At 41.1% G+C, this 21864-nt stretch overlaps 1 protein-coding gene across 2 annotated transcripts in view; it reads left to right on the top strand.

Annotated features, from left to right (window-relative positions):
- Positions 1-21864, top strand: part of TBX15 (T-box transcription factor 15) — a 94465-nt gene that overhangs the window by 51345 nt on the left and 21256 nt on the right. For both annotated transcript variants that reach the window (XM_063148443.1, XM_063148442.1), the window contains exons 2-6: positions 6080-6293; positions 13965-14066; positions 15831-16002; positions 16360-16527; positions 20003-20067. In XM_063148443.1, coding sequence (XP_063004513.1) covers positions 6202-6293; positions 13965-14066; positions 15831-16002; positions 16360-16527; positions 20003-20067 — 599 coding nt within the window. In that variant the 5' untranslated portion in view covers positions 6080-6201. The remainder of the gene's footprint in view (positions 1-6079; positions 6294-13964; positions 14067-15830; positions 16003-16359; positions 16528-20002; positions 20068-21864) is intronic.

Genomic DNA, 21864 nt, shown 5'->3' with positions numbered 1-21864 from the left:
CAAACTGTTCGGAATTACTGAGTTTCTGTTCTTTCACTTTTATGGGGCTGTGACATTTTGTTTCTAAATTCCAGTAATGTCACACTGCTTTATGCATGGTTCTTAGGCTGCTGATCTTATGGGGTGGCAGTAGCCAGTTTGAAAATCATAAATCTAAAAAGAACCATGAGATCTGTCTGCAACCAGCAGCAAAGGCAAGGTGTCCACTCTGCTAATTTCAGCGGAGTTCATAGGAAAAAAATTTTAAAAACCCCCCAAAAAAAGTTCCCCAGATTTTCTTCGTCAATACGTGTTCCAGATTTTTTACCTTCTTTGTAATCTGCAGGTCCTAATGACCAGCGAATCAACTGCAAGGGAGAGGGAAAGACCACCTGTTGCACTAAATATTCACAAACCCTGCAAATAAAAATAAACAGTAAAAGACCAAACCCCTAACAGCTTGTAACAGCTGCCACATTCCACCCAAGAGAAATCTTTATGCTAATGGAATCTGACAGGATCTACATTAGATATCTACACATACGGAGGAAAAAAACCTAAAAAAAATAAGAAGGAAAATCATGAGAGAAAGAGAATAAATCTGTTGGGTTCCTCTGAGTAGGTGATGTTTTATGTATGTAAGTCTTTTGTCATTGTTCCCACTCCTGTAGTTTACATTTTTGATATTTGAAGTAAAATATTTGTTGAGTGCCTGAGTTGCATGATGTGGCCAAGGACTAAACTGAGCTCTATTTTTTTATTGGTTAAGTAAGGGGAGCAGTATCCCTGCTGTGCTCCAGCTGCAGCAAAAAATTCTGCTGAAGATTCATCTATGAAGATGCGTAGAAAATAGTCTTTTAATATCTCACATACCACTTTGTGTCTCGTACCAAATTGATGAAAACCCAGAAAATTTACACGAGGAATACTGGCCAGCTGAGTCATAGAAACAGGTCAGGCAGGAGCACCTTGCTGATTTGTGTGGGACAGTTCTGATCCCAGGGCACTGGTGCTGGAAACTGGTTGGGGTTATTCTCTATCATCTTGGGGCACTCAGTGCAGATGCTGACCTCAGAGTCACCATGCTTGTCAGAATGATGTTTTCCTTCTTCTCTGCCAACAAGAAGCCTAAGGATTTGTGGATCAGAAAAAAATATAAGTTGAGGATTTCCAGGGTGATACAGAGGTAGTAGAAGTGTGAAAGTGATTAAGAAAGAAAAAAATCTGAACTACTTCAATTTTGTTCTATAAGCTCAGAAATGGCCTGGAAGCTTTGAAAGTGACCCTCTGGTCTGGTTGGACTCAAGGGTTGCTAAAAGTGCTGAGAAATTTCTTGTCCTTCAATTCAGCTGAACTGCAGTCTGCAGCTGGATGCATGGTCAGTGTGGCAAGAAGGGATGGTTGGAAGCCATCCAACGCAGCAGTAGAAAAGGGAACTCTTTTTGCTCAGTGACAGTGAAAGAGAGTTATGGCCTTCAGGCCTTAGAGAATTTTTTTGCACATTGAACCCAGGGATCTTTTCCATTAAATTTATGGTATTTTCCCATTAGATAGTTTAGACCTCCTTGAAATGCAGTTCTTGCAATAACCTGTCTGGCTTTGACAGATAAGTGCAGGTCCCATGGTCAAAAACACTTGGTCAGTCTGTTTGTCCAGCAAGTTCCTGTAACAAGGGAGAGTTTTTTAGTATTTCCTCTGTATTATCTGTAAGGAAAAACCTACTAGTCTGGCAGAGCTAAGCACTGGCATTTCCCTGTGGTCACCATGTCTGTCTCCACAAAGACTAAAATGTTTGTGTTTTCTTCTGGCTACACATCACTCCATAGAACAGCACGAATAATTGGTGGAAACATCAAAAAAAAAAAAGCATAAGGAATGAGCAAGAATGGAAATATATAGTTTTAGAAAAGAGTTGAAAGAATGGGGAAATGAAGTAGGCAGATTGATACTAACTGTGCAGTCAGCAGTAGCTTTGGAGATGTCCACCTCCATAGCTGTGATGCAGCAGGAAGGGCCTTGCTTCAATCAGAGAGGTGAGAGGAACGACTTCGTGAAAAAAACATATAAGATCAGAAAGTGCAAGGTCATTGCTTCCTGTAAAAGCAATAAGGAACATTTTGACCTGAGACAGTCCCAACTGAAAGTCCAGAGAAATACTGTAGGTCTAGAAACCTCAGTTGCATCTACTCCCACTTTTGTTAGTGGCCAGTGATGGATGAGCTGGTTGTGAAGTATTATTTCTCAAGGACTGTTACCTAGCAAGAGAAAATAATAAAATTACTTTAATTGTGGCTTGTTTAACTTATGCCTAAAGTGGCACAAATTAAAGATCTGTGAGGGTTGAAAGAGACCTTCAAAATCATCTACAACAGTCAAACTAGCACCACCAGAATCCCCCCTGAACCATATCCCTGAGTGCCACAACCAGACACAGTAGGATTGCAGCCTAACATAGTGCAGGAGAGTCAGCATTCCTGGGGCAGTATTCTGAGAAGGTCTTCCCATAGGAAGCCATGTCTCTGATGGCACCTTGAGTTCAGAATGTGGGCTTTTGTATAAGGCACCTTTTAAAGGAGAGACAAATGCTCTTATCTTGTCACTTTGGAGCTAGAAGAAACTACAAGTATCTTATCTTCCTCAGAAATCCTTCTGTTTGTCTTTCAGTCATACACAATATGTAGTACCAGCCCCAGGCTGCATCTCTGGATGCTCACAGTTTTGTAAATCATATTGGGGCTTCAGGAGATATTGCCTGCTTTCCCTCTCCTCACACCAATGTAAAGTAAAAGTAATTTCTCTGAGTTTAGCAAAGTTGCACCCCACTGAAGCTGGTGCATGAAGAAATCAAGTGTCACTAGGGTTGAATTTCAGATGCACTTAACCTCCCCTGAATCCCTGGATCTGGACTAAGTGTCTCCAACTGGGTGACAACATTCAGGAGAGCTTAGCTCAGGAAAGGCTGAAGAAAACACAAAATAGGTCTCAGTGCCTACTGAGTCTGAACTAAAAGCAACAACACTAGTAACTCTCAATTTCCCAAATTGGAAGAAGGAGAGGTAGTCACTGTTCTGTACACTAACTTGGGGGTAATAATAGTTCATATCTCAGGGCACAAAGTAGTATCCCTGGGGGGAAAAATGTTCTATTCTGCTTTGTATGGTACCACATATTTGGGTAGATACTGGCTTGTCAGTAATTAGTGAACTCCTTTTGCAGTTTTTGATTTTTGCCAGCTTGGAAGATTATGGTTCTCCTTTGACTTCCATGAATAAATGCCTCTCTAGAAATGTGTAAAGTCACTTGGGATAATATCAGTATAAATCAGTGAGAGGGAGCTTAAACCCCTGATACTTAATTTTTTGCAGCATGCTATTCCATTTAATTCCCAGGTATTCCCAAAGCTCCAGCCACATGTCCAGTTTGAAAGGCTGTCCAGGAAAGGCTGGAATGAAGTGGGGACAGCACCCAGCCAAGTGCCATCTGTTGGCCATTTACCATACTGCCTTGGAGGACAGTTTCTGAGTGCCTGAACCAAGCCCGGATGATGTGGTCTAAACCCTTCTCTTCAGACTCAGACCCACAGTTTAGTACCTCATTGCAGAAGGAGGGCTCTGTTTTTTCCTAGATCCAGTCCCTTCAGACCCCCAGTGTAGTTTATCTTTAAGTTGGACATGAAAAAGAATTTCTTTACAGAAAATGTGGTTAGACATTGGAATGGGCTGCCCAGGGAAGTGAAGGAGTCACTGTCCCTGTTAAAGGAAAGACTGGATGTGGCACTTAGCGCCATGGTCTGGTTGACATGGTGGTGTTCAGTCATAGATTGGATTTGATGATCTTTTCCAGTGTAACTGATTCTGTATTCTGTGGTCTCAGAGAAGGTGTAAGACTTCTGGTTAATGGTTTAGGACATGAGCAGGAATAGAAACAAATGTTACTGTGATTTGTAAAGTATCCTCTCTCATTTTGTTGAAGGAAAAAATTGATTAACCGTTCCTAGGGAGACCTAAGCATAGTGACCCTTTCTCATGATTACTTCTCCAACAATTTGAGGTTGAATAATTTCAGCTAGAGGAAGAAGATAAGATTTGCTCCAGTGTCACCAGGGTAGTGAAGCAGGGAGCAAATATCTCAGCCCCTCTGTACTGTAAGGTTGATTATCTGTCCCATGGCCACAGAAACCCAAGAGATTATCCCATATTGTCTGGAATCACCCTGTGTGTAGGATATTAGTTTTGGATGTAGGACTGGTCTCCATGTAACAATCCTCTATGCATAAGTTTGCGCTTCTTTAGAGGAATAGACCTATTATTGCTTCAGCCTAACTTGGAAGTCCATGGGAGACATAAAGAACTCCCTTTTCAAAATGGATTGGGAGCAACAAGTACTGAACCTTTCTCTCCTGCAGAACTTCTACATTGTCCTGGCAGATTGCCTAAATAACTGACAAAGCTTACTGAAAACGCCCCTTGAACAAAATGTCCACTGTCCAATGACATCACCTAGGGCTCTCATAAAAGAGAAATGTTTCCTGATGATCCTTGGGGCTGGAAGTTTCTCATAAACTATCAGTCAAAGAGTTTATGTCCATACCACAGCAAAATGGATTTTCCAGAAATGTTTCCATGAGGCAGGAGGTGAGGATAGTGGTTCTGTGGGTGGTATTTTCACTGCCTCCTTCTTCTTAACTGTAGCCTCTTCTTGACCTGCACTGATGTGCAGGCTGCTCCAGGAGACATCTCTCAGAAACTCCATAAACTTCAGATTCAGCCTCCACAACCTCAGGGTTGTTAAAGAGTTTCTGGCTTTTCCATGGTATGGAAGGAATTTTACATGCCATGATTTAATCACATTTTTAGCACAGATTGTTACTTTTTGTCTCCTTAGGTTTCCATTGCAGACAGAGATAACTCTTTCTTTCTTCACGTGCAGAGAACACATGTAAATAGCTGTCTTGTTCATTCACTGGGATGCTTTTACTGGTGTGAGCAATGAGGACACTCTAAAATATTGTTTCTGTATGTTCTTTGAAACCCACAGAACTCTTCCTGAGCCATTTGATGGAGTGTTTAATGTAATTTTATTATTTTCCTAAATATCATCTACATAATACTTGTACAAATCTATTGAAAATAAGGTTGGAAACATAAGCACATTGCTTTGCAGAATGTATTGTGAATTATTTTGATGCAATGTGGGTGTGCAACACTGCTATTTGCAAAATTTCATCTTAGCCCTCTGTATGAAAATGAGGACTAAACATATACAACATATCTACCTAATAAATACATTAAATATTTTTGCAAAGAAATGGTCACCTGACTCAACATGCCAGACTGGACTTTTAAACTAGTTGAACCTCACTTGTTTGTTTATTTTTTGAGCAAATCTTCTTATTCTCCCCCATATAGGTGGTACATGGGATCTTTTCTGCAGTTTGCTTCAGTTGTTTCCTTGGTAGCATATTCCATATGTTTACTATCACCTTTTTTTTTTGTCCTTTAGTAGCCTAGAGCATTTTCCTCACCAAAAGATTCATGGGTATCTTTCCAGGAAATATCATTGTTCAAAAAAGTTTTATAGGAGCAAATAAAACACATTTCCAAAATAGTGCTGCCAAACAGAAAAACGTTCATTGTTTTTGATGACGAAGATATTAAAGATAATAAAAAACGGTGTTGTTTAAAAATAACCAACTCTTTAATAGTACTGCAGGAGAATATTCAATTAAATGGTATGTAGTTTTCCAGTAAGCCCACCTTATCTTAGCTTGAAATGATAGGTTGAATTAATTTTTTTTCATTTCTGTTTCTCATCTATGTTTTGCACTCCTGCCATTGCTTCCTACTATTTATATTTTATGTTAAGGTTCCTTTTATACAGATGTTTCTAAAATTTTGCAAAAGCAGCCAGATATCATGTTGGAAACTCAAAGCCTCAAATCAGGCTATAAATCACAAAACCCCATACATATACATGCCATATAAAAGGCCACTGTAACCATTCTTTAGCACTTCCTGTGTTCACTTTCCTTCTCTTCCCTCCCCTTACCCCTCACAGCAGGTAGAACTGAGGGGTCTTACCTGGCTTCTTTACTTTGCAGACTCAGAACAGAGCACTGGGTCAGACACAGAGGTGCTGGCAGAAAGGACGTCCTGCTCATTTGGCTCCCACTCTGACCTTACATCTGGTGGCTCAGGCCCTCAGCCTCCTCCACCTTCATCCATGGAAGAGATCCAGGTAGAGTTGCAGTGTGCAGACCTCTGGAAAAGATTTCATGACATTGGGACAGAGATGATCATCACGAAAGCAGGCAGGTAAGACATCTCTGGATTTCTGTCTAGTTAAAAAAGAAATCATAACCAAAAAAACCAATTTTTATTTAATTGGTTTTTAAGAAAGAAAGTTTTTTATTCCTTCTTATAATCCAAAGGGATAAACATGCATAAAAATTTAAATGGCTGTCTGAGTTTCTCAGCTGTGTTTCCTATTAGCTTTCTTAACACAAGTGAAGTTGTTTCATATGACTTTTTGAATAAGTGGCTCCAAAGGAGAAGTGGCAGCTGCAGGAAACCATTGAAGATAGTTGTTCCTTTGAGCAAATAAATCAGGAAACAATCATTGTACTGTTGACTGTACTGAATTTAAGATGAGCTATAAATTTGGGGGTGAGCCATTTGAGTCTCCTTTCAAGTTTCCATAGCACTTCATGAACTTATGGATTTAATCTCAAATATAGTGCAATTCAAACTCACCTTTGCACCAAACAAATGTCTTCCCGCCACTCTAAATAGATGCAGTGTTAAAGACTTCCTGTATAAAAACCGTGCAACCTTAATGCTTTCCTTTGCTATTGCAGTGATACCATGACAGCTGAGGTTAGAAAGAGCCACTAATTAGTCAGATTTTTTTGAAAAGGTAAACCTCACCATGACAGGTTAGCCAAGGGAAAGATCTTCACTGCTGACCCCCATTTAAAAATGGCCAGGAGTCTGCCCAAACACAACCTAGAGGCAGTTGTACATTTATAGATGTCCCAAACTAGGATTTTTAGGCACGTTTGCATGAGCAGGCCGTTTCCTACCTTCACCTAATGAGGTTTGAATTCCAGTTGAAGCGGAGAAGGCGAACGTCAGCACCACGGACAGAGCCCGCCACGGCCAGCAAACGCCGGGAGCGACACGGGAGCTGTCCCGCCTGTGCCGCGGAGATGCAGCAGGGAAATTTTACCCAAGTTTTGGGGAAAATACACCGTGCTCTATTGTTTACAGGGTTGTTTCATGTCTGAGCTCTCATTTTTTTTCCCAGAAAAGCTCGACTTGTTGTTTTACATTCTTGTGAAGTGAGTGCTATTGCTCTTTAGTCCCAGAAAGTCCAGATAATCCAAGGAAAATTACACTGGACAAATAACCCAGATCATCCCTGAAAAAGATTACCAGAGCCAGATTAGCTCCCAGTTTTAGATTTCAGTGGCAAAGGAAGCATTTTTCACCAGTACAGAGTGGGCTGCTGGTTTTGACCTGCCTCAAACAGAAGAGGCAAAGTAACAGGAATGATATCACTCACTATTGTGCAACACCTCCTCTCTGCAAATGTTAAAGCAGACACAGAGACAATCATTATTATCTTCTTTTCAACAGTGGTGACATTGAGACCTAAACAGATTAAGGGATCTGTTCAGCATGATTAAATACAGCACTGGAAGAGCCATCTTCCTTCTTTCTGGATTAATTTTCCTGGTGCCTGGACCATGCTGTTTTCAGAAACTTAAAATAAAACATTATTGCCTGTTAGATTAACTATAATGAATTCTCCGATGATACATGGAGTAGATAGACTTAAACCCAGCATAAATAAGTCCTTGCTCACCAGTTTGAATGAAAATGGCTGAAATTTAGTGGTATGAAGAGGATCTTGGCAGCTCACACATTTCTGAACAAAGTAGCTGACCTTTCTGACATCTTGCAAGCTCCAGTGTGGATAATTTTCTCACTTACAGAAGATCATGTATCACAATAGAGTCATAACTTCCCATGCAAATCATATATCATATATTCATTTTAATCCTAAATAATATCCTTTCTACTTGAAAGGAGATGCTTGTGATTACTTGAGTCCTGATAGCCAACTGTCACATTACTGCTCACAGTAAATCTATGTAAATACTAAATAGAGGTGTTTTTTCTACTTGATGATGTTCTTCTCCAGAAGTGATGTTAACAATATTGGAATGCTGCTGGTTTTTTCTTTTTCCGTTGACTACATTTGTAGGTTAATCATTGCAAACCACAATGAAGAGCTGGTCAGTTTCTTTAGGTAATACACCTGTTTATTGGGGATAGTCTTTACTGGTGTGATAGAATTTGAAAATTAAATGGTTAAACAGTTCAACAGGTTAAAGAGTTTTCTCTCAGAGAAGATGTGTCTGTAATGGATGAGAGCTGGATCTAGCAGTCCTGTTTCTCCATATGGGATGCATGATACATGATGTGTCCCAGAGATTAGATTTTATTATTTCTGGCATAAATAGCAGAACTGGTGTTATTTCCTGAAGATTTCCTACTACTTATTCAAATTGTTAGAGACACATAGAGTAATTTGCATCTGCTTCCTCCCCCACAGAAGATTTTACTCCTGTTGCTTTCTCTTTGGAAACCCTGAATCCCATAAGGCCTTCTTGTTTTGAAAGCCATTATAATTACAGACTTAGTTGCCTATAACTACAGCTGCTCCTTAATTTTCTATGACTTGTAAAGCACTGCCTGGTTCCTGCCTGTCCCCACAAAGTCTCTCTGCTCTTGCTGTGTAATGCTAATTTCTAACCTACGTTCTCATTTCAAACATAGTTATGGGGCTATATCCTGCCCTGCATTTTTTGACTTTCAGACTCCTACTCTCACTCATTTCCAATTCTGCTTTGTTGTTTTTCTTTTCTTGATGCTGTATTTATAGATGTCTTTTTTTTTTTTTTGTCTGTTTCCATAAACCTACTCCAGTCCTCTTATAACTCTTCCTTTTTCCTTTCCATCAAAGCATTTTTATTTAGATTTTAATCAGATGCTTATAAAAAGACACCTTTGTTCCTTGTGTAAAAGATGCAAATGGCTGTCAGCTGCAGTCATTCAAATATGCAGTTACCTTCATCTCCTTTTTGTTTGAAAGCCAACCTTGGACTCTGTACAAAATAAAACAAGTTCGTCTTAAGCCCCAGGTCACACTGATTTGAACAACTAGTCCTAAAATAATTTTAAGCTCTTTTTCTCTGCTCTCCTTTACTAACAGTGATCATAGTGGTAGCGTCAGTGGATGAATTTGAAATATTTCCCACATCCCTGCAGTCCCTATTTAATGTCTGTGATCATCTGAGCTGCAGGGGTAACTGTTTGGTAACTGATGCATAGGAGTGCTGCCCAAAGTGGGGGGAAATTCCTGGGGGAATACCTGCAGGGAGTGCTTGGAGTCCTCCCCTGGAAGGGAACAGCTGCCTACTGTTTATGGAGGCAGCTTTTATGAATGCTACCATGCATCCCAGCACATCCCAGAGGTATTGTTCTGGGAACACACCTTCTACCTGTAACAGAGCTGGGACCTCACCTCAGCAATGGGGGGGAATGAGCTCATCTGCCATATCACAGTTATCATATCTGTGCTCAGGAATGCTCAAACCAAAATGCTGATGGCCAGGATTTGTAATAAGACTGGAAAAAACCATCAGTGAGTGAAAGAGGTGACCTTGTCCTCTCCTGACTTCTCTGTGCTTCCTGACAGGTTAAGTGGTACTTTGCCTGCAGTCTCTTTGCTTTCCTGAAATAATGAGTCTGAGTTCTTCATAGAATGTACTCAGGGCTGTTCGCATTACCAGGTGTTATTTTTCCTTTCCAGTGGAAAGAAAGGTGGGTGCCAAAGAGCTCCTCAGTTAGAGAGAGCAGAAGAGATTTTGTAATCAAGCTCTGTTGATGCTGAAGGGGGCCATGGAGAGGACTTCTCATAACAACCTATCAAACTGATTTTTAGAATTCCTGGCCCTGTGGGCCAGATAACCTTGGTCCAGGTTCCAGAAGAATGTCCCCTTTGGGAGCTACTGAGAAGATCTTCTGGTCTCCTTCTCCTTCATAAACAATAAATCCATTTGCTACCAAGCCCTGCCCTCAGGTTTTCCTCTCAAAATACAATCTCTACATAATCCCATGCTGCAGAGGGAAACAGAAGGGCATTCCTCCACTGCCTTGCCTTGCCTTGCCTTGCCTTGCCTTCCCTTACTTTCCTTTCCTTCATTCCTTACACATTTGTTTCTCTAAAGAAATCTACATTTGGCTTCAATCTTAAATGCAAGGAAATATGAGATATGAAATAACAAGGATAACTTCAGGTTTCCCTGTAAACTCACATACATTGTAAACACTGTGCATACTTAATCTGCAGACCTAAATCAGATTATTTTGCAGAGTTTCTCAAGTGGATTATTTGTATGCCTGGGAAATGACTATTCTGTCTATTTCTTTTGCTGCAGTTGAAGAGCACATCCCTTCATTTTAGGGTTTGCGTTTAATAGATGTCACCCTTATACAAATCTACTCTTATCTAAGTTCCTAACTTAAGGGTAAGAAACTGAAGCTTTATTCTATTGGGAAAAAAACCCAGTTTGGGGATATATCTGTGATCCTCCTCCTATGACCAGTTTTTACAAAGTAAAATTAAACTGTATTTTAAAAGAAAATTTCGAATACCACCACCAAAAAATATACTGCTAGCTGCCACAACCCAACTAATTTTTTTTTGTTGAAAGTTCCCAAACATGGTTCTTAATATGAGTACACTCCTGTGCTGGCAAATACTTTTAAACTAAGTTCTAGAGCTATTTTTCTACCATCAGTTTTCTTCACATTTGATGTTCATAAACTCCAATCTCATTATGGAGAAAACCAGAAATTGAGTACACTGAGGCACATTGTTGTTGCTAAAATGTTTTTTAAACACTTCTAAGTGGTCCTAAAGCAGTAGTAATAAATTATTTCATATCACATCATATTTCCCCTACAAGGGTACTGTGTAAGTTCACAATCTTAAGTTTTGGAGGACTGTTTTCCTGCTGAGTGGTAAAGCTAACATATAAATAACTTGATCATCCCAAACTGCTGCTGATATAAAACCTGGTCCTAAAATATATCAGATGTCATCACATGTTCCCTGTGAAAACAGACAGCCCTTGTGTCTGTAGCTGTTGACTGAAGCTGATAGCTTTCTAGATGAAAGATTCTTGACTGTTTATTAATCCAGCCATATCCAAATGGCCTGAATTCCTTCCAAACCTTTGTTTTTTATAAGGCTGGTGCCTCTGGGCAACCAAGAGCCAGCCAAGAGGAAATGCAGAGAACAGGGACTTTACCAGGATTATACACGAGCGCATCCCTAAGCCTCCACTATTAGCCTCTGCCTTTTCCATTTCCCTCTTTCCACACAGCACTGCTGCTGTAGACCTGCTGTGACAGTTCCAGGCTACATCTTTATAGCAAAGAAACCTAAGTTACTTTTATACCCACAGAAAAAGAAAAACAGCAGTAATTTACAAAACTTGAAAAATACACTTAAACCTTAGAGAAAGTAGTGGGATCAGCCAAACTCTCTCCGATCATTTTAGAGATTAGCCTCTAAGCCTGCTGAATGGTCTGTGGTAATCTTTTACAAGGCATTTCATAAGCAAACAACCCCACAGGCTATACTGCAACTTTACACGGGGCTGCAGATTTGGAGAGAACTTTTTGGGACACACAGCTCATTCAAAACACAGTGTGCAGACTTAGACCCAAAGAGACTCTGATTTAATCCTGGGTTTCTCATCAGCCCTCTGAAACATGACCTACCTCTTTAGCTGCTCCCAAGCCACCTCTCTCTAATTAAAGAGAGCTGGACTGTAAAATGCCACATCCTGTACCCATTTGGCTTGGCAGATTTAATGAGCCATTGTGGCAGAAACAAGGTAATGCCCTCAAGCCACTCAAGACTAATCCATTATTCCTTCCCCACCTCCCCCCCAGTCATTCTACTAGCAAACTCACACCATCAGTTGCACAAATTGCTCTCTCCTTGAAGGGTTTCTGCAGACGATTTTTCTGACAGTTTTACGTCTCTCATAACTCGGGTTAGCTGTGCTGTGGCAGCTGTGGGGCAGTGCTCCCCCACCCCCCAGGATAAATGCCCTTTTCCTAAGCAGATGCAGTTACTAATAGGTCAGCTCTTATCTTCTCAGGGTGGCCTGAAATGAAAGAGCTGTGGGTAAAGCAAAGGCTGAGCATCCTCCTCCTTCCCACACTCTTCTGCATGGGGTTCTATGAGGCTTGCCTGGGAAAGAATGAAATAGATCCTCATGATCACATCCCTGTAGCGCAAAGTTTGAGAGACATGCCTGGAGATGTTGTCACAAGCTTTCCTGTTTTCTTCCTCCTCCAGGCTGTGTTCACTAGCAATACTCTGAGAAACAGAAATGTTGGAAGGAGAACTAAATCTTCTTCTCTGACATTTCACTGTTTTGCATTAAATAGAAGAGAAAGTGCCACGATGGTTTGTAGGGATGACTCCTAGAAACTTTCTTGTACACTTTCCTACTATTTTGGCATTGTGATCTTAAATTACCCTTTAATATCCTCCCTCCATCCACATACTTCCATCCCTCAAGGATATGTCTACTTATCAGAGAAGCAGAATATGATCTTGCATAATCATGTAGTACTTTTGGGATTTCTCCTACCAAAGCTCTGTATTTTCTAGGCAGAAGTCATTTAATTGAGTAACACCATCCTGTAGGACTTCAGCTTAAGTTTTTCTCAGACAAAGGCTGAAAAGCCACTTAGGTAGAGCTCAGGTCTGGGTTAACAGTCAGTGAAACAATACAGGATTTCTTTCAGTGCTCTGCTCTGATTTCAGTGTTGCTCAATTCCTCCTGCACCTCATTCAGTTTGGCTCCTCAGATTTTATGAAGGTGTAAAAATACCACATGAGTTAGAAATATAATATGGCATAAGTAATTCCCTCAGCATGCTCTTTGAGGGAGGTGTAGAATAGAAATTGGTCTACTGGCCACCATAAAATTTTTAAGAAGGAGAAATTATGCCATAGCCACACTAACACTAACATGCTTTAAGGTTAAAATTGTTCTGATCTGTTCTCTTCTGAAATAATTGCCTAGCTACAAACACTTCCACAACAGTGACTGTGTTTAGCAGAGCTTAACTTGTGCTCAGACAAGAAGAAAAAGGCTGGGAATTGTTTCTTGTTGGTTTAGAGTTCCATACCTTGTCTATCAGGAGAAAATGCTTAAGATAGATCTGGATCATATGGCATAGAAAAGACAACACCTATTAAAAATATTGCACTACCAGGAGTTCAAGGAAGCCATGACATAATGCCAGTGTTTCTGCTGAATGTGAAGTACTTTCCTAATGAGCAGATTAATTTGAGGGGTGTTTTTCTTAAATAACTGCAAACATGAGAGCCACAGGATCTTTCAGGATGATGCATTTGCTTCAAATGTTACCTCAATACTGTTAAACTCTTTACTGAAATGTGACATTCTCAAAAAAAGAGAACTAAAGTGATCCTGCATTTAATGGAATATGAGAGAAGAATTACAGGTGGATGGCCAGTGGGAAAAACACAAGGTACACTGCCCATCCTAGGAATGCCTTAGAGAGGATGATTTGTGTGAAGCATAGCAGAATTGTCTGCTAGAAACTGAGAACAGAGTGCTTGATTGTGAGTATTTTATCATTACTTACAGGTTGTTATCCTGTTACCCCTTTTTCTAAGTGGGAAAAAACTGAAGATTCAAAGCACTGCCAGCACAGTCTTTTATACCCACACCAAGTCCAGAGGAGTCATGCCAAGGACTGGGCTGGGTAAAGTAGGACACTTCTGGTGCCAGAGAGCACAAGGAGCCTCTTCAGCTTCCCTATTCACCATTTTCTTCCTTATTTCTACTCTTATGTTCCTAGGAGAATGTTTCCAGCCATGAGGGTGAAAATTACAGGCTTGGATCCCCACCAGCAGTATTATATTGCCATGGACATTGTCCCTGTGGATAACAAGAGATACAGGTAAGCTTTTCAGGGGCAGAGGAAGGAATCTTGTACCAGCTTTACTGTCAATGACAGCCTAGGACAGACTCCTGCATTAAACACCATTGCAAACATGGGCTGGAGGAGACCCTACTGATTTACACCAACATAGCTGATTTGACCAGCATCTTTAGACACCAACTCAGAGTTTTAATACATTCTCTTGCACTTTTGGAGTGAAATATTTCTCTTTTCAAGTAGCAGATTTAATTGAGGAGATCTCTGCCATGCATTTCCTGATCGACACAATTAGCAATGACTGTCTGAGGGAACTGGAGTTACCAATGGGGGTTATCTCCAGGGGCTGAGTTATCTCCAGCCCCTAAATCTACTTCCTCAAGAAAGGAATGGGCAAGGAGCAGCTTGGAAATAAGTCAGGCCCTTCAGGTCTGGCCTGAACTGGATTGGGTGATTTCCGTTTCAAAAGTGCTCACTGTCCAGCACAGCAGCCTCAGTGAATATTGGTCCCTGACCTACAGTTTGGAGTCACTGAGAAACTTCCCACTGCTGAGCTAAAGACAGGAAGAGGAGATTTCTCTCATATTAATGGGCTTCTGATCTTAAAAAGTACTCTGGAAAACTCATGATCCTCTGCATCCCAGAAAACTCTCCAGACTGATGTGATTTATGTATTCTTATTAAAAGACCCCTGAGAGCAAGGCTTTTCTCCAAACAGTCTTGACTGAACCACATTTGAAGGATTCAGAATTGAACCTCCGCTGCAAATGCTAAATACTACATTTTTGTTCCCAAATTGTACAGAGTTTTTTCTCAGGAAAAATGCTTTTCCTGGGAAGCAGAAAGACAGTGTTTGATGCTCAGCTCGATGTTTTTCCTCTTTCTAAGAGTGTTGTAGCAACACTGACATTGAAAATACATTTATTTTCTTACCCTGCTTGGTTTGTGCAGCCACATAGAGCAAATTAACAGGAAAGGAAAAGAAAGACTCCTCTTCTTTTTTTCTTCCCCCCCGCCCCCAATTTCTTGTGTGAATACAGGAAATTAGTTACTGTTTGTAGGTAAGGACTGGAACATCTTAGCAGAACTGAGTAGAGACCCAAGGAGGGGCAGCCCAGGGCAGAGCTCAGAGATGTCAGTAGAACTGTTTGTGAAATGTCTTTGAGGGAAAGAGCTGCAGATCAGGAGGAAAAAAATTGTCTAGACAAAGCTGTGGTAGAAAAATTTATGGTATATATAGGATGGCTAGAATAGGAACACAAAAGTATTTTTTTTCTTCTAATCTCAGTGTATGTAATTCTATATGGAATTTCCTTTTTTTGCAACATTTCAAACCAGAAATTCTGTTTTATCAATTGTTTTACTGGTATCTATTTGATATTGCCCATTCTGGGTGTTTTCCAAAGTCTGGTACGAGATACAATGCAGATTTCCAGAAATTGCAGGGTATTTATTAATATTTTCAGAGAGGACTTTGTTTACCATATTTTCCAGCCTCTTACTCTGGCTCAGAGAGGGTTAAGGAGTTGAGAAGGCACATGTGGCAGAGTTTTACAGGGAAAATAACTGCAAGGTGGTTTTAATAAGGAATCAAGTCCGAACAAGTGGCTCAGGGGTAATCTGGCTTTCATTTAGAAGGTAGGAGGTTGCAATAAAGCACATTCTCCCCTGACTGCAAATGAGAGCTTGGGGTGCATGAGGGTGGCAGGGGAGGGGGAGCCCTGGATGTGTTCCTGCAGTGAGTGAGTGAAAACCTCCCTTAGCCACCCACCCTTCCTCTTTCAGGTATGTGTACCACAGCTCCAAGTGGATGGTGGCTGGCAACGCTGACTCCCCAGTGCCCCCCAGGGTTTACATCCACCCTGACTCCCTGGCTTCTGGAGACACCTGGATGAGGCAGGTGGTCAGTTTTGACAAGCTCAAGCTGACCAACAACGAGCTTGATGATCAAGGCCATGTAAGTTAGAAGTTAATCCTGGTGCCTGCTGTCCTAGCCTTGCTCCTCTCAGACTTGAAAGGGTGCTGCTGCTGCTTTGATGCTCCTGTGTCCTGTTGGGCACACGTGTCTGTGGTTGCTTCCAGATTTATGGAGGTTTTTGCCTTATTTCAGTGCTTTTCTTCAAAATGTTGCCTGACCCTATAAAGCACTTTTCTCTTTGCTCAGAGCACCGACTTTGTCTCATACATGCTTGTAAGGAAAGGATAATTTTCTCCATATTAACTCTTACTCCATCCCTGCTTCCTTATATATTTGGATGTTGGGTAAAATATTTTGGGGAAAAAAAAAGTCCTTTTCTTTTTGTTTTCTTTTCAGATAATCTTACATTCAATGCATAAGTATCAGCCTCGTGTTCATGTCATCCGCAAGGATTTCAGCAGTGATCTCTCTCCTACAAAGCCAGTTCCTTCAGGAGATGGGGTGAAAACCTTCAACTTCCCTGAGACTGTTTTCACCACAGTGACAGCCTACCAAAACCAACAGGTAAATCCTTCATGCTCCTTTTATGTTGTGCCTTTACAAAAATAATCAGAGTGCTCTTTGTGACTGAGACGCTAACTTCTCTGAGAAGCATAGAAAAGTTACACTTTACAAAAAGAAAAAAAAAAGAAAAGAAAATGCTTGCTTGCTCTGGAGTATTGTGTAGACATGAAGTATCTAGCTAGGAAACCACCTTGAAGATAAGACGGATGTAGCTTTTATTGTAAAATCAGTAACTAAGAGCAACTGTAAAGAGATGTGTTGTGTTCAAATTTCCTTGTTACCGCATGGTACAAAACTAGAGTGCCCCGTGCTCACTATAATTTTAAGGCAGTAAAACTATAACTCCAGATCAGTTCTCTTAAAGACAAAGCAGTTGGGTTTTTTATAGCAGTGAAGGAAAAAGTTTTGAAAAGGCCCAATCTCATCAGTTTGTTGACAAAATAAGCCTTTGAAGGCATGCATTGCATATAAACTGAAATTCTCATGCATGCATGTCTTGTGGGATAGGGGTCAGGTAAGGGGTCAAGTTATATACCTGAAATTTAGGAAAGTAAACTTCCACTTCTGCAAGGAGATGGTCATTAGGGAGCCTGCCCTTAGGAACAGGGCATGGAGCAGAGTAGATGTGGCAGATCTCTAAGGGAGTCTTCCATACAGGCCAACAACCAGGAGCCAGAAATCAGACAAGGAAGTCAGGAGAGCAGCATGGCTGAGTAGGGACCTGCTGGGAAAACCAGATGGAAAGAAGCAAATGCACAGGCAGTAGAAACCAAGACAGGTACCCCGTATAGGGACTGGGTGAGGAAGGCCATGGCAAAGCTGGAACTAGACATGGTGAGGGATGCAAAGCATAACAAGAAGGGATTCTACAGGTAAGTTAACCAGGAAAGGAAGGTTAAAGAAGGTGTACCTCCCCCTGATAACCAGTGCTGGAAAACTGGTAACAACTGATGGGAAGTCTGAGGTACTTAACACCTTTTTTTGCCTTAGTTTTCAAATGAGTGAGTCCTCTCTTCTTGTATATCTTGAGAGGATGGACAGCAGGATGGAGACTGGGTAAGCAAAATGCTTCCCACTGTAAGTAAGGATCAGAAAAGAAGGCTTTGGAGTGACATAATTGCAGTCTTCCAGTACCAGAAGGGAGCCTACAAGAAAGATGGAGAGACTTTTTACAAGGGCATGTAGTGACAGGTTAAGAGGAATGGTTTCAAAGTGGAAGAAAGTAGGTTTAGTTTAGATATTACAAAGGAATTATTTACGGTAATGATGGTGAGGCACTGGCACAGGTTGCCCAGAGAAGCTGTGGGTGCCCCATCCCTGGAAGTGTTCAAGGCCAGGTTGGATGGGACTTTGAGCAACCTGGTCTAGAGGAGGGTGTCCCTGCCCATGGCATGTGGGTTTGAACAAGATGATCTTTATGGTCCCTTCCAACCCAAAGCATTCAGTGATTTTATGATAATTTGTAATTTTATGATAATTTTATTATAATTATGATAATCCCATTTTATGATTTGGGTCCTGCATAGTTCTCAGTGATGAGACGTAGTATTGGCATAAGGAAAATATGTCACCACAGCAGGATTCTTTCTCTAGGGACCTGGACTTTGTTAGTGATCTACACTTTTCTTAAACTAGACTTCAATCTTCTGGAACTGAAGGACAGACCCCTATTAAATCACCTTAAGGCAGATTGCAATACTTGACCAATTTGTAACAATTGTGAATTCTAACAATTTAGTGAAATGTTATAGGGTTTTTTGTTTTGCAATGTATAAGAGAGCACAGGTGCAGACTGTGCTCCCATGACTGCTTCTTTTTCTTCCCATGACTCCCAGCTTTTATTTCCAGTCTGGTCCCCTTGAGCTGACTTAAATCAGGATCCAAAATGCATCAAAAACATTGCAACATGCTGGTGGGTTTGCTATCATTGCAGTATGGGAAACTTCCTGCTCCCCTTGTCCAAATGCAGATACTCCATAAATCTTGACTGTAGATTAGACAAAGAAGGAGGATAGGGAAAAGAAATTACAGGAATTAAGCCTGTCATTCTTCCTTAATTACTGGAATTATAAGACATAATTACACAGGGAGGGAGATGCTAAAGGAGGGATCCCTGTCAGGGATTGGCACCATAAGCTGCCTCACCATAAGGAAACACTGACATTTCTGTCTCTCTGAATTCCAAATGTTTGGGAATTTTGTTCAAAATGATCTGGGGGACACAATCACATTTTTATAATACCAGTAAGGAGGTTCTGGTGGGCTGGAGAAACATTTTCATTAAAACCAAATCTAAATCCCCTGAATCTGCCTGCATGCCCTCCAGTGGCTGCAGAGTGTTGCCTTACTGGGGGAAGCGTCTCTGGAAACAATTGTAAAATGTTAGCAAATCCACCACAGGGATTCCCTCTGCTGTAATTCCATCCTCCACAGAACATATCTGTCTCTGTACACACAAGTCCCAGGACAGCTGCAAAGTCAGGCTAGCGGAAATTAAGTTCACAAATTAAGCTTCTGCAAAAATAGGAGCTGCATTCCAGATCTGAGGTTAATATCCAGAGTAAGGGCTTGGTTCTGACAGAAGCAAAACACCTGCAAATCCCCTTCAGATCAGACTGCATTAAACTAGTCCCTTTTGAGCAGTTTCAGCAACACCACCTCAAATTTGGTAGGATCTGGAGATCTCACTCTTCTTTCATTCCAAACATAGAATCTTTAGGAGAAGCTGAGGCTGGCAGAGGGAAGCTCTTGTGCTACACTGGGTTGTGGAATAGCCAACAGGCTGCAAGGTCAAAATCCCAGTGTTATAGCCCATATTTACCAACTTGGAATTCATGCTTAAAATTAAAGCACAAAGGAAGATTCCCCCAAAGCACTCAGTCTGGCTGCTACTTCCTTTGTTTAGAGGAGGGAAAAAAAATGAAAAAATTTACAGACCAGAAAACTCTTAAGGGCTGCCTTGATACTGACCAGAGCAACAGCAACTAGTATGTGTGACGGGGTGGCCACCTGACATCTTTGGGGGCTGTAGCCTGTGCTTTTCTCTTCAGCATTGTTTGAAGGTCCATCAGTTGCCTCCAGCTGCTGATATCTGGAGTGTTGAGGCTGAGATAACTCAGATAGCAGCCAAACTTGAGCAGTGTGCCTGCTTCCCAAAGCACGTGGCCATTGATAAATAACAACTCCTGGGGCTTTGCAGCTGGTGTACTTCTACTCCAGGAACAATTTCTCAGCCCCAGCACTGTGCCAGGTTTCCTAATGCTACCATGATTTCTGTCTCTGGTGACATGTTTTGGTAAGCAGATTATCTGTTCGTGGATAATGGAAGGGCATATTTGACAGAGGTCTGGGGAAATAAGTGTGAAAGATCATTGTAGAGGTGGCTTGGGCAAGAATGGAAATAATCCACGTTTTTCATTTGTTGAAAGAAAAAAAAATTGAAGATATCAATTAATTCTCTTTTTCTTCCTTTTAGATCACCAGATTAAAAATTGATAGAAACCCCTTTGCCAAAGGTTTCAGAGATTCTGGGAGAAACAGGTAACAGAAGCTTGTTTGTGTTTCCTCACTGATCTCTTCCCTCCTTTCCCTGATGGGTGCACAGGGAAAATGTCTATGGTTGAGAAAGGCAAGTTTTTCCTTTTAAAACAAAAAACAGAGATAGAAAGATAGGGGATTGCAGATTGTAAAACAGACAAATAGGTTACAGCTTAACACTGTATGTACACTGTGTTAACAGCTTAACACTGTGCAAATAATTATTCTTTATTATATGTAGGGTTGTCTGAAGGACATTTTGAAATTTTAATTTTCACAAGAAATGCCAAAACTTGGAGAGCAAATGCTTGCTTTAAGTTAAAAGAAAAAATTAGTTTTTCATATGTGTGCAGGTTAAAAGAGCAAAAATGTTCTAGTTTCAAATAATTTCAGTTTTTATTCAGCAGTGTCCAACGGTTTCACTTTGACTGTGTGGTTTAATTTTGTCTTTCCCATAACGATTTTTATGGGAAGATTAGGTACAATGCCTTAAATATTATTTAGAAGAAATTCTATTTTAACAGCACAGTAGTTAAAATGGAGCTTTAATCAATCCCCCCATTGTATTACTGAAACACATTACAGTTATCAAAAAAGGTAAGTAATCAAAAAACTCAAAAGAAGTTTCAACTTTTTCTGCCATTCATGAATCCTGCAGCAAAATGTGCAGCAGATCTAAATATCTCAGATCTAAATGATGTAGGTATCTTTTAAATCAGTGTAAGAAATGCTTTAAACCTTAATTACACAATTAGACATCTATGACTACATTACAAGAAGCCTAGGGTTGTAAAGCAAAGCTCTGAGTGTGCAGCCCAGGGAAAAAGTTGTGTGCACAGCCCTCATTTGCTGTTCCCATGGGTGCTGTAACTCAGTTTTACTTGCATGCTCCTGTTGTGTGTGTTTACCAGGACTGCTGTCTCCTTCATAAGGAGTTTGGCGAGGTCAGTGCTCATGAATGGGCAACTGCCCTGTGTTTTCCACCACTCACTTCAGTGCTACGCTCTCCATCATCCCAAAAAAGGCATTCAAAGGACCTGAGCTCAGCTCCTCTGCTCTCATCTTACTGAATTCATGCATGAAGATGTTGCCACTCTCATTTAATCCCCACTGTGATCACCAGTTCTCCTTGAGGCATATGTGGCTTTTATTCTGCTCCCCTCTCCCGTGTGGGGAAAGCAAAGTGTGTCCTGGGTGTGGGATCTTCCCGGTGTGCACAGATCCAGCTGCACTGGGGGCTGGGTTTGGGAGAGGGATTGATGCAGTTCCAGGTACATGGTGGGCTGTATTAATGTGGAAGGCATTAATAAGGTCCTAGCTCAGTGAATTTGGACAGTTTCCTGAAAAGGTTGGGAATTGCTGATCTCTGTAGCTCATTGATTTAAGAAAGGGCAGGAAATTGCTACACGGCTGCAGCTGTGGGGAGGGCTCAGTAAGGCTCTCTGCTGATGTAAAGAGGAATTAAAATCTTTAAGGTATTACACATCAAAGGGAGCAGCCTGAGGCTTTAGGAAGAAAAAAACAGGCGAAGGTATTTGCAAGCATATATAGCAGTCAGGCGCCTGCCTCACAAGCAGGGGTCTGGCTGCAGTTGCACTGCTGTTGTCAGCTAGGGGAGGACACAAATGCTCAGCTGCCTCCTTCCCAGAGCACACATACACAGATATTCCCATAGGAAGGAGGAAAGCATTGAAGTCCAAGCTGTGTGTGGAAAAGACTTTCCAAATGGGACTTTCCTTAACTGTGCTGGATGGCTTTTCTCTCCCTTGTGAATCTGTAATCTCATTAGGATCACTGGTC

The sequence above is a fragment of the Melospiza melodia genome, chromosome 2 (genome assembly GCF_035770615.1).
Source record: "Melospiza melodia melodia isolate bMelMel2 chromosome 2, bMelMel2.pri, whole genome shotgun sequence".
Classification (NCBI taxonomy): Eukaryota; Metazoa; Chordata; class Aves; order Passeriformes; family Passerellidae; genus Melospiza; species Melospiza melodia.
This window is presented reverse-complemented; position numbering and strand designations above follow the sequence as displayed.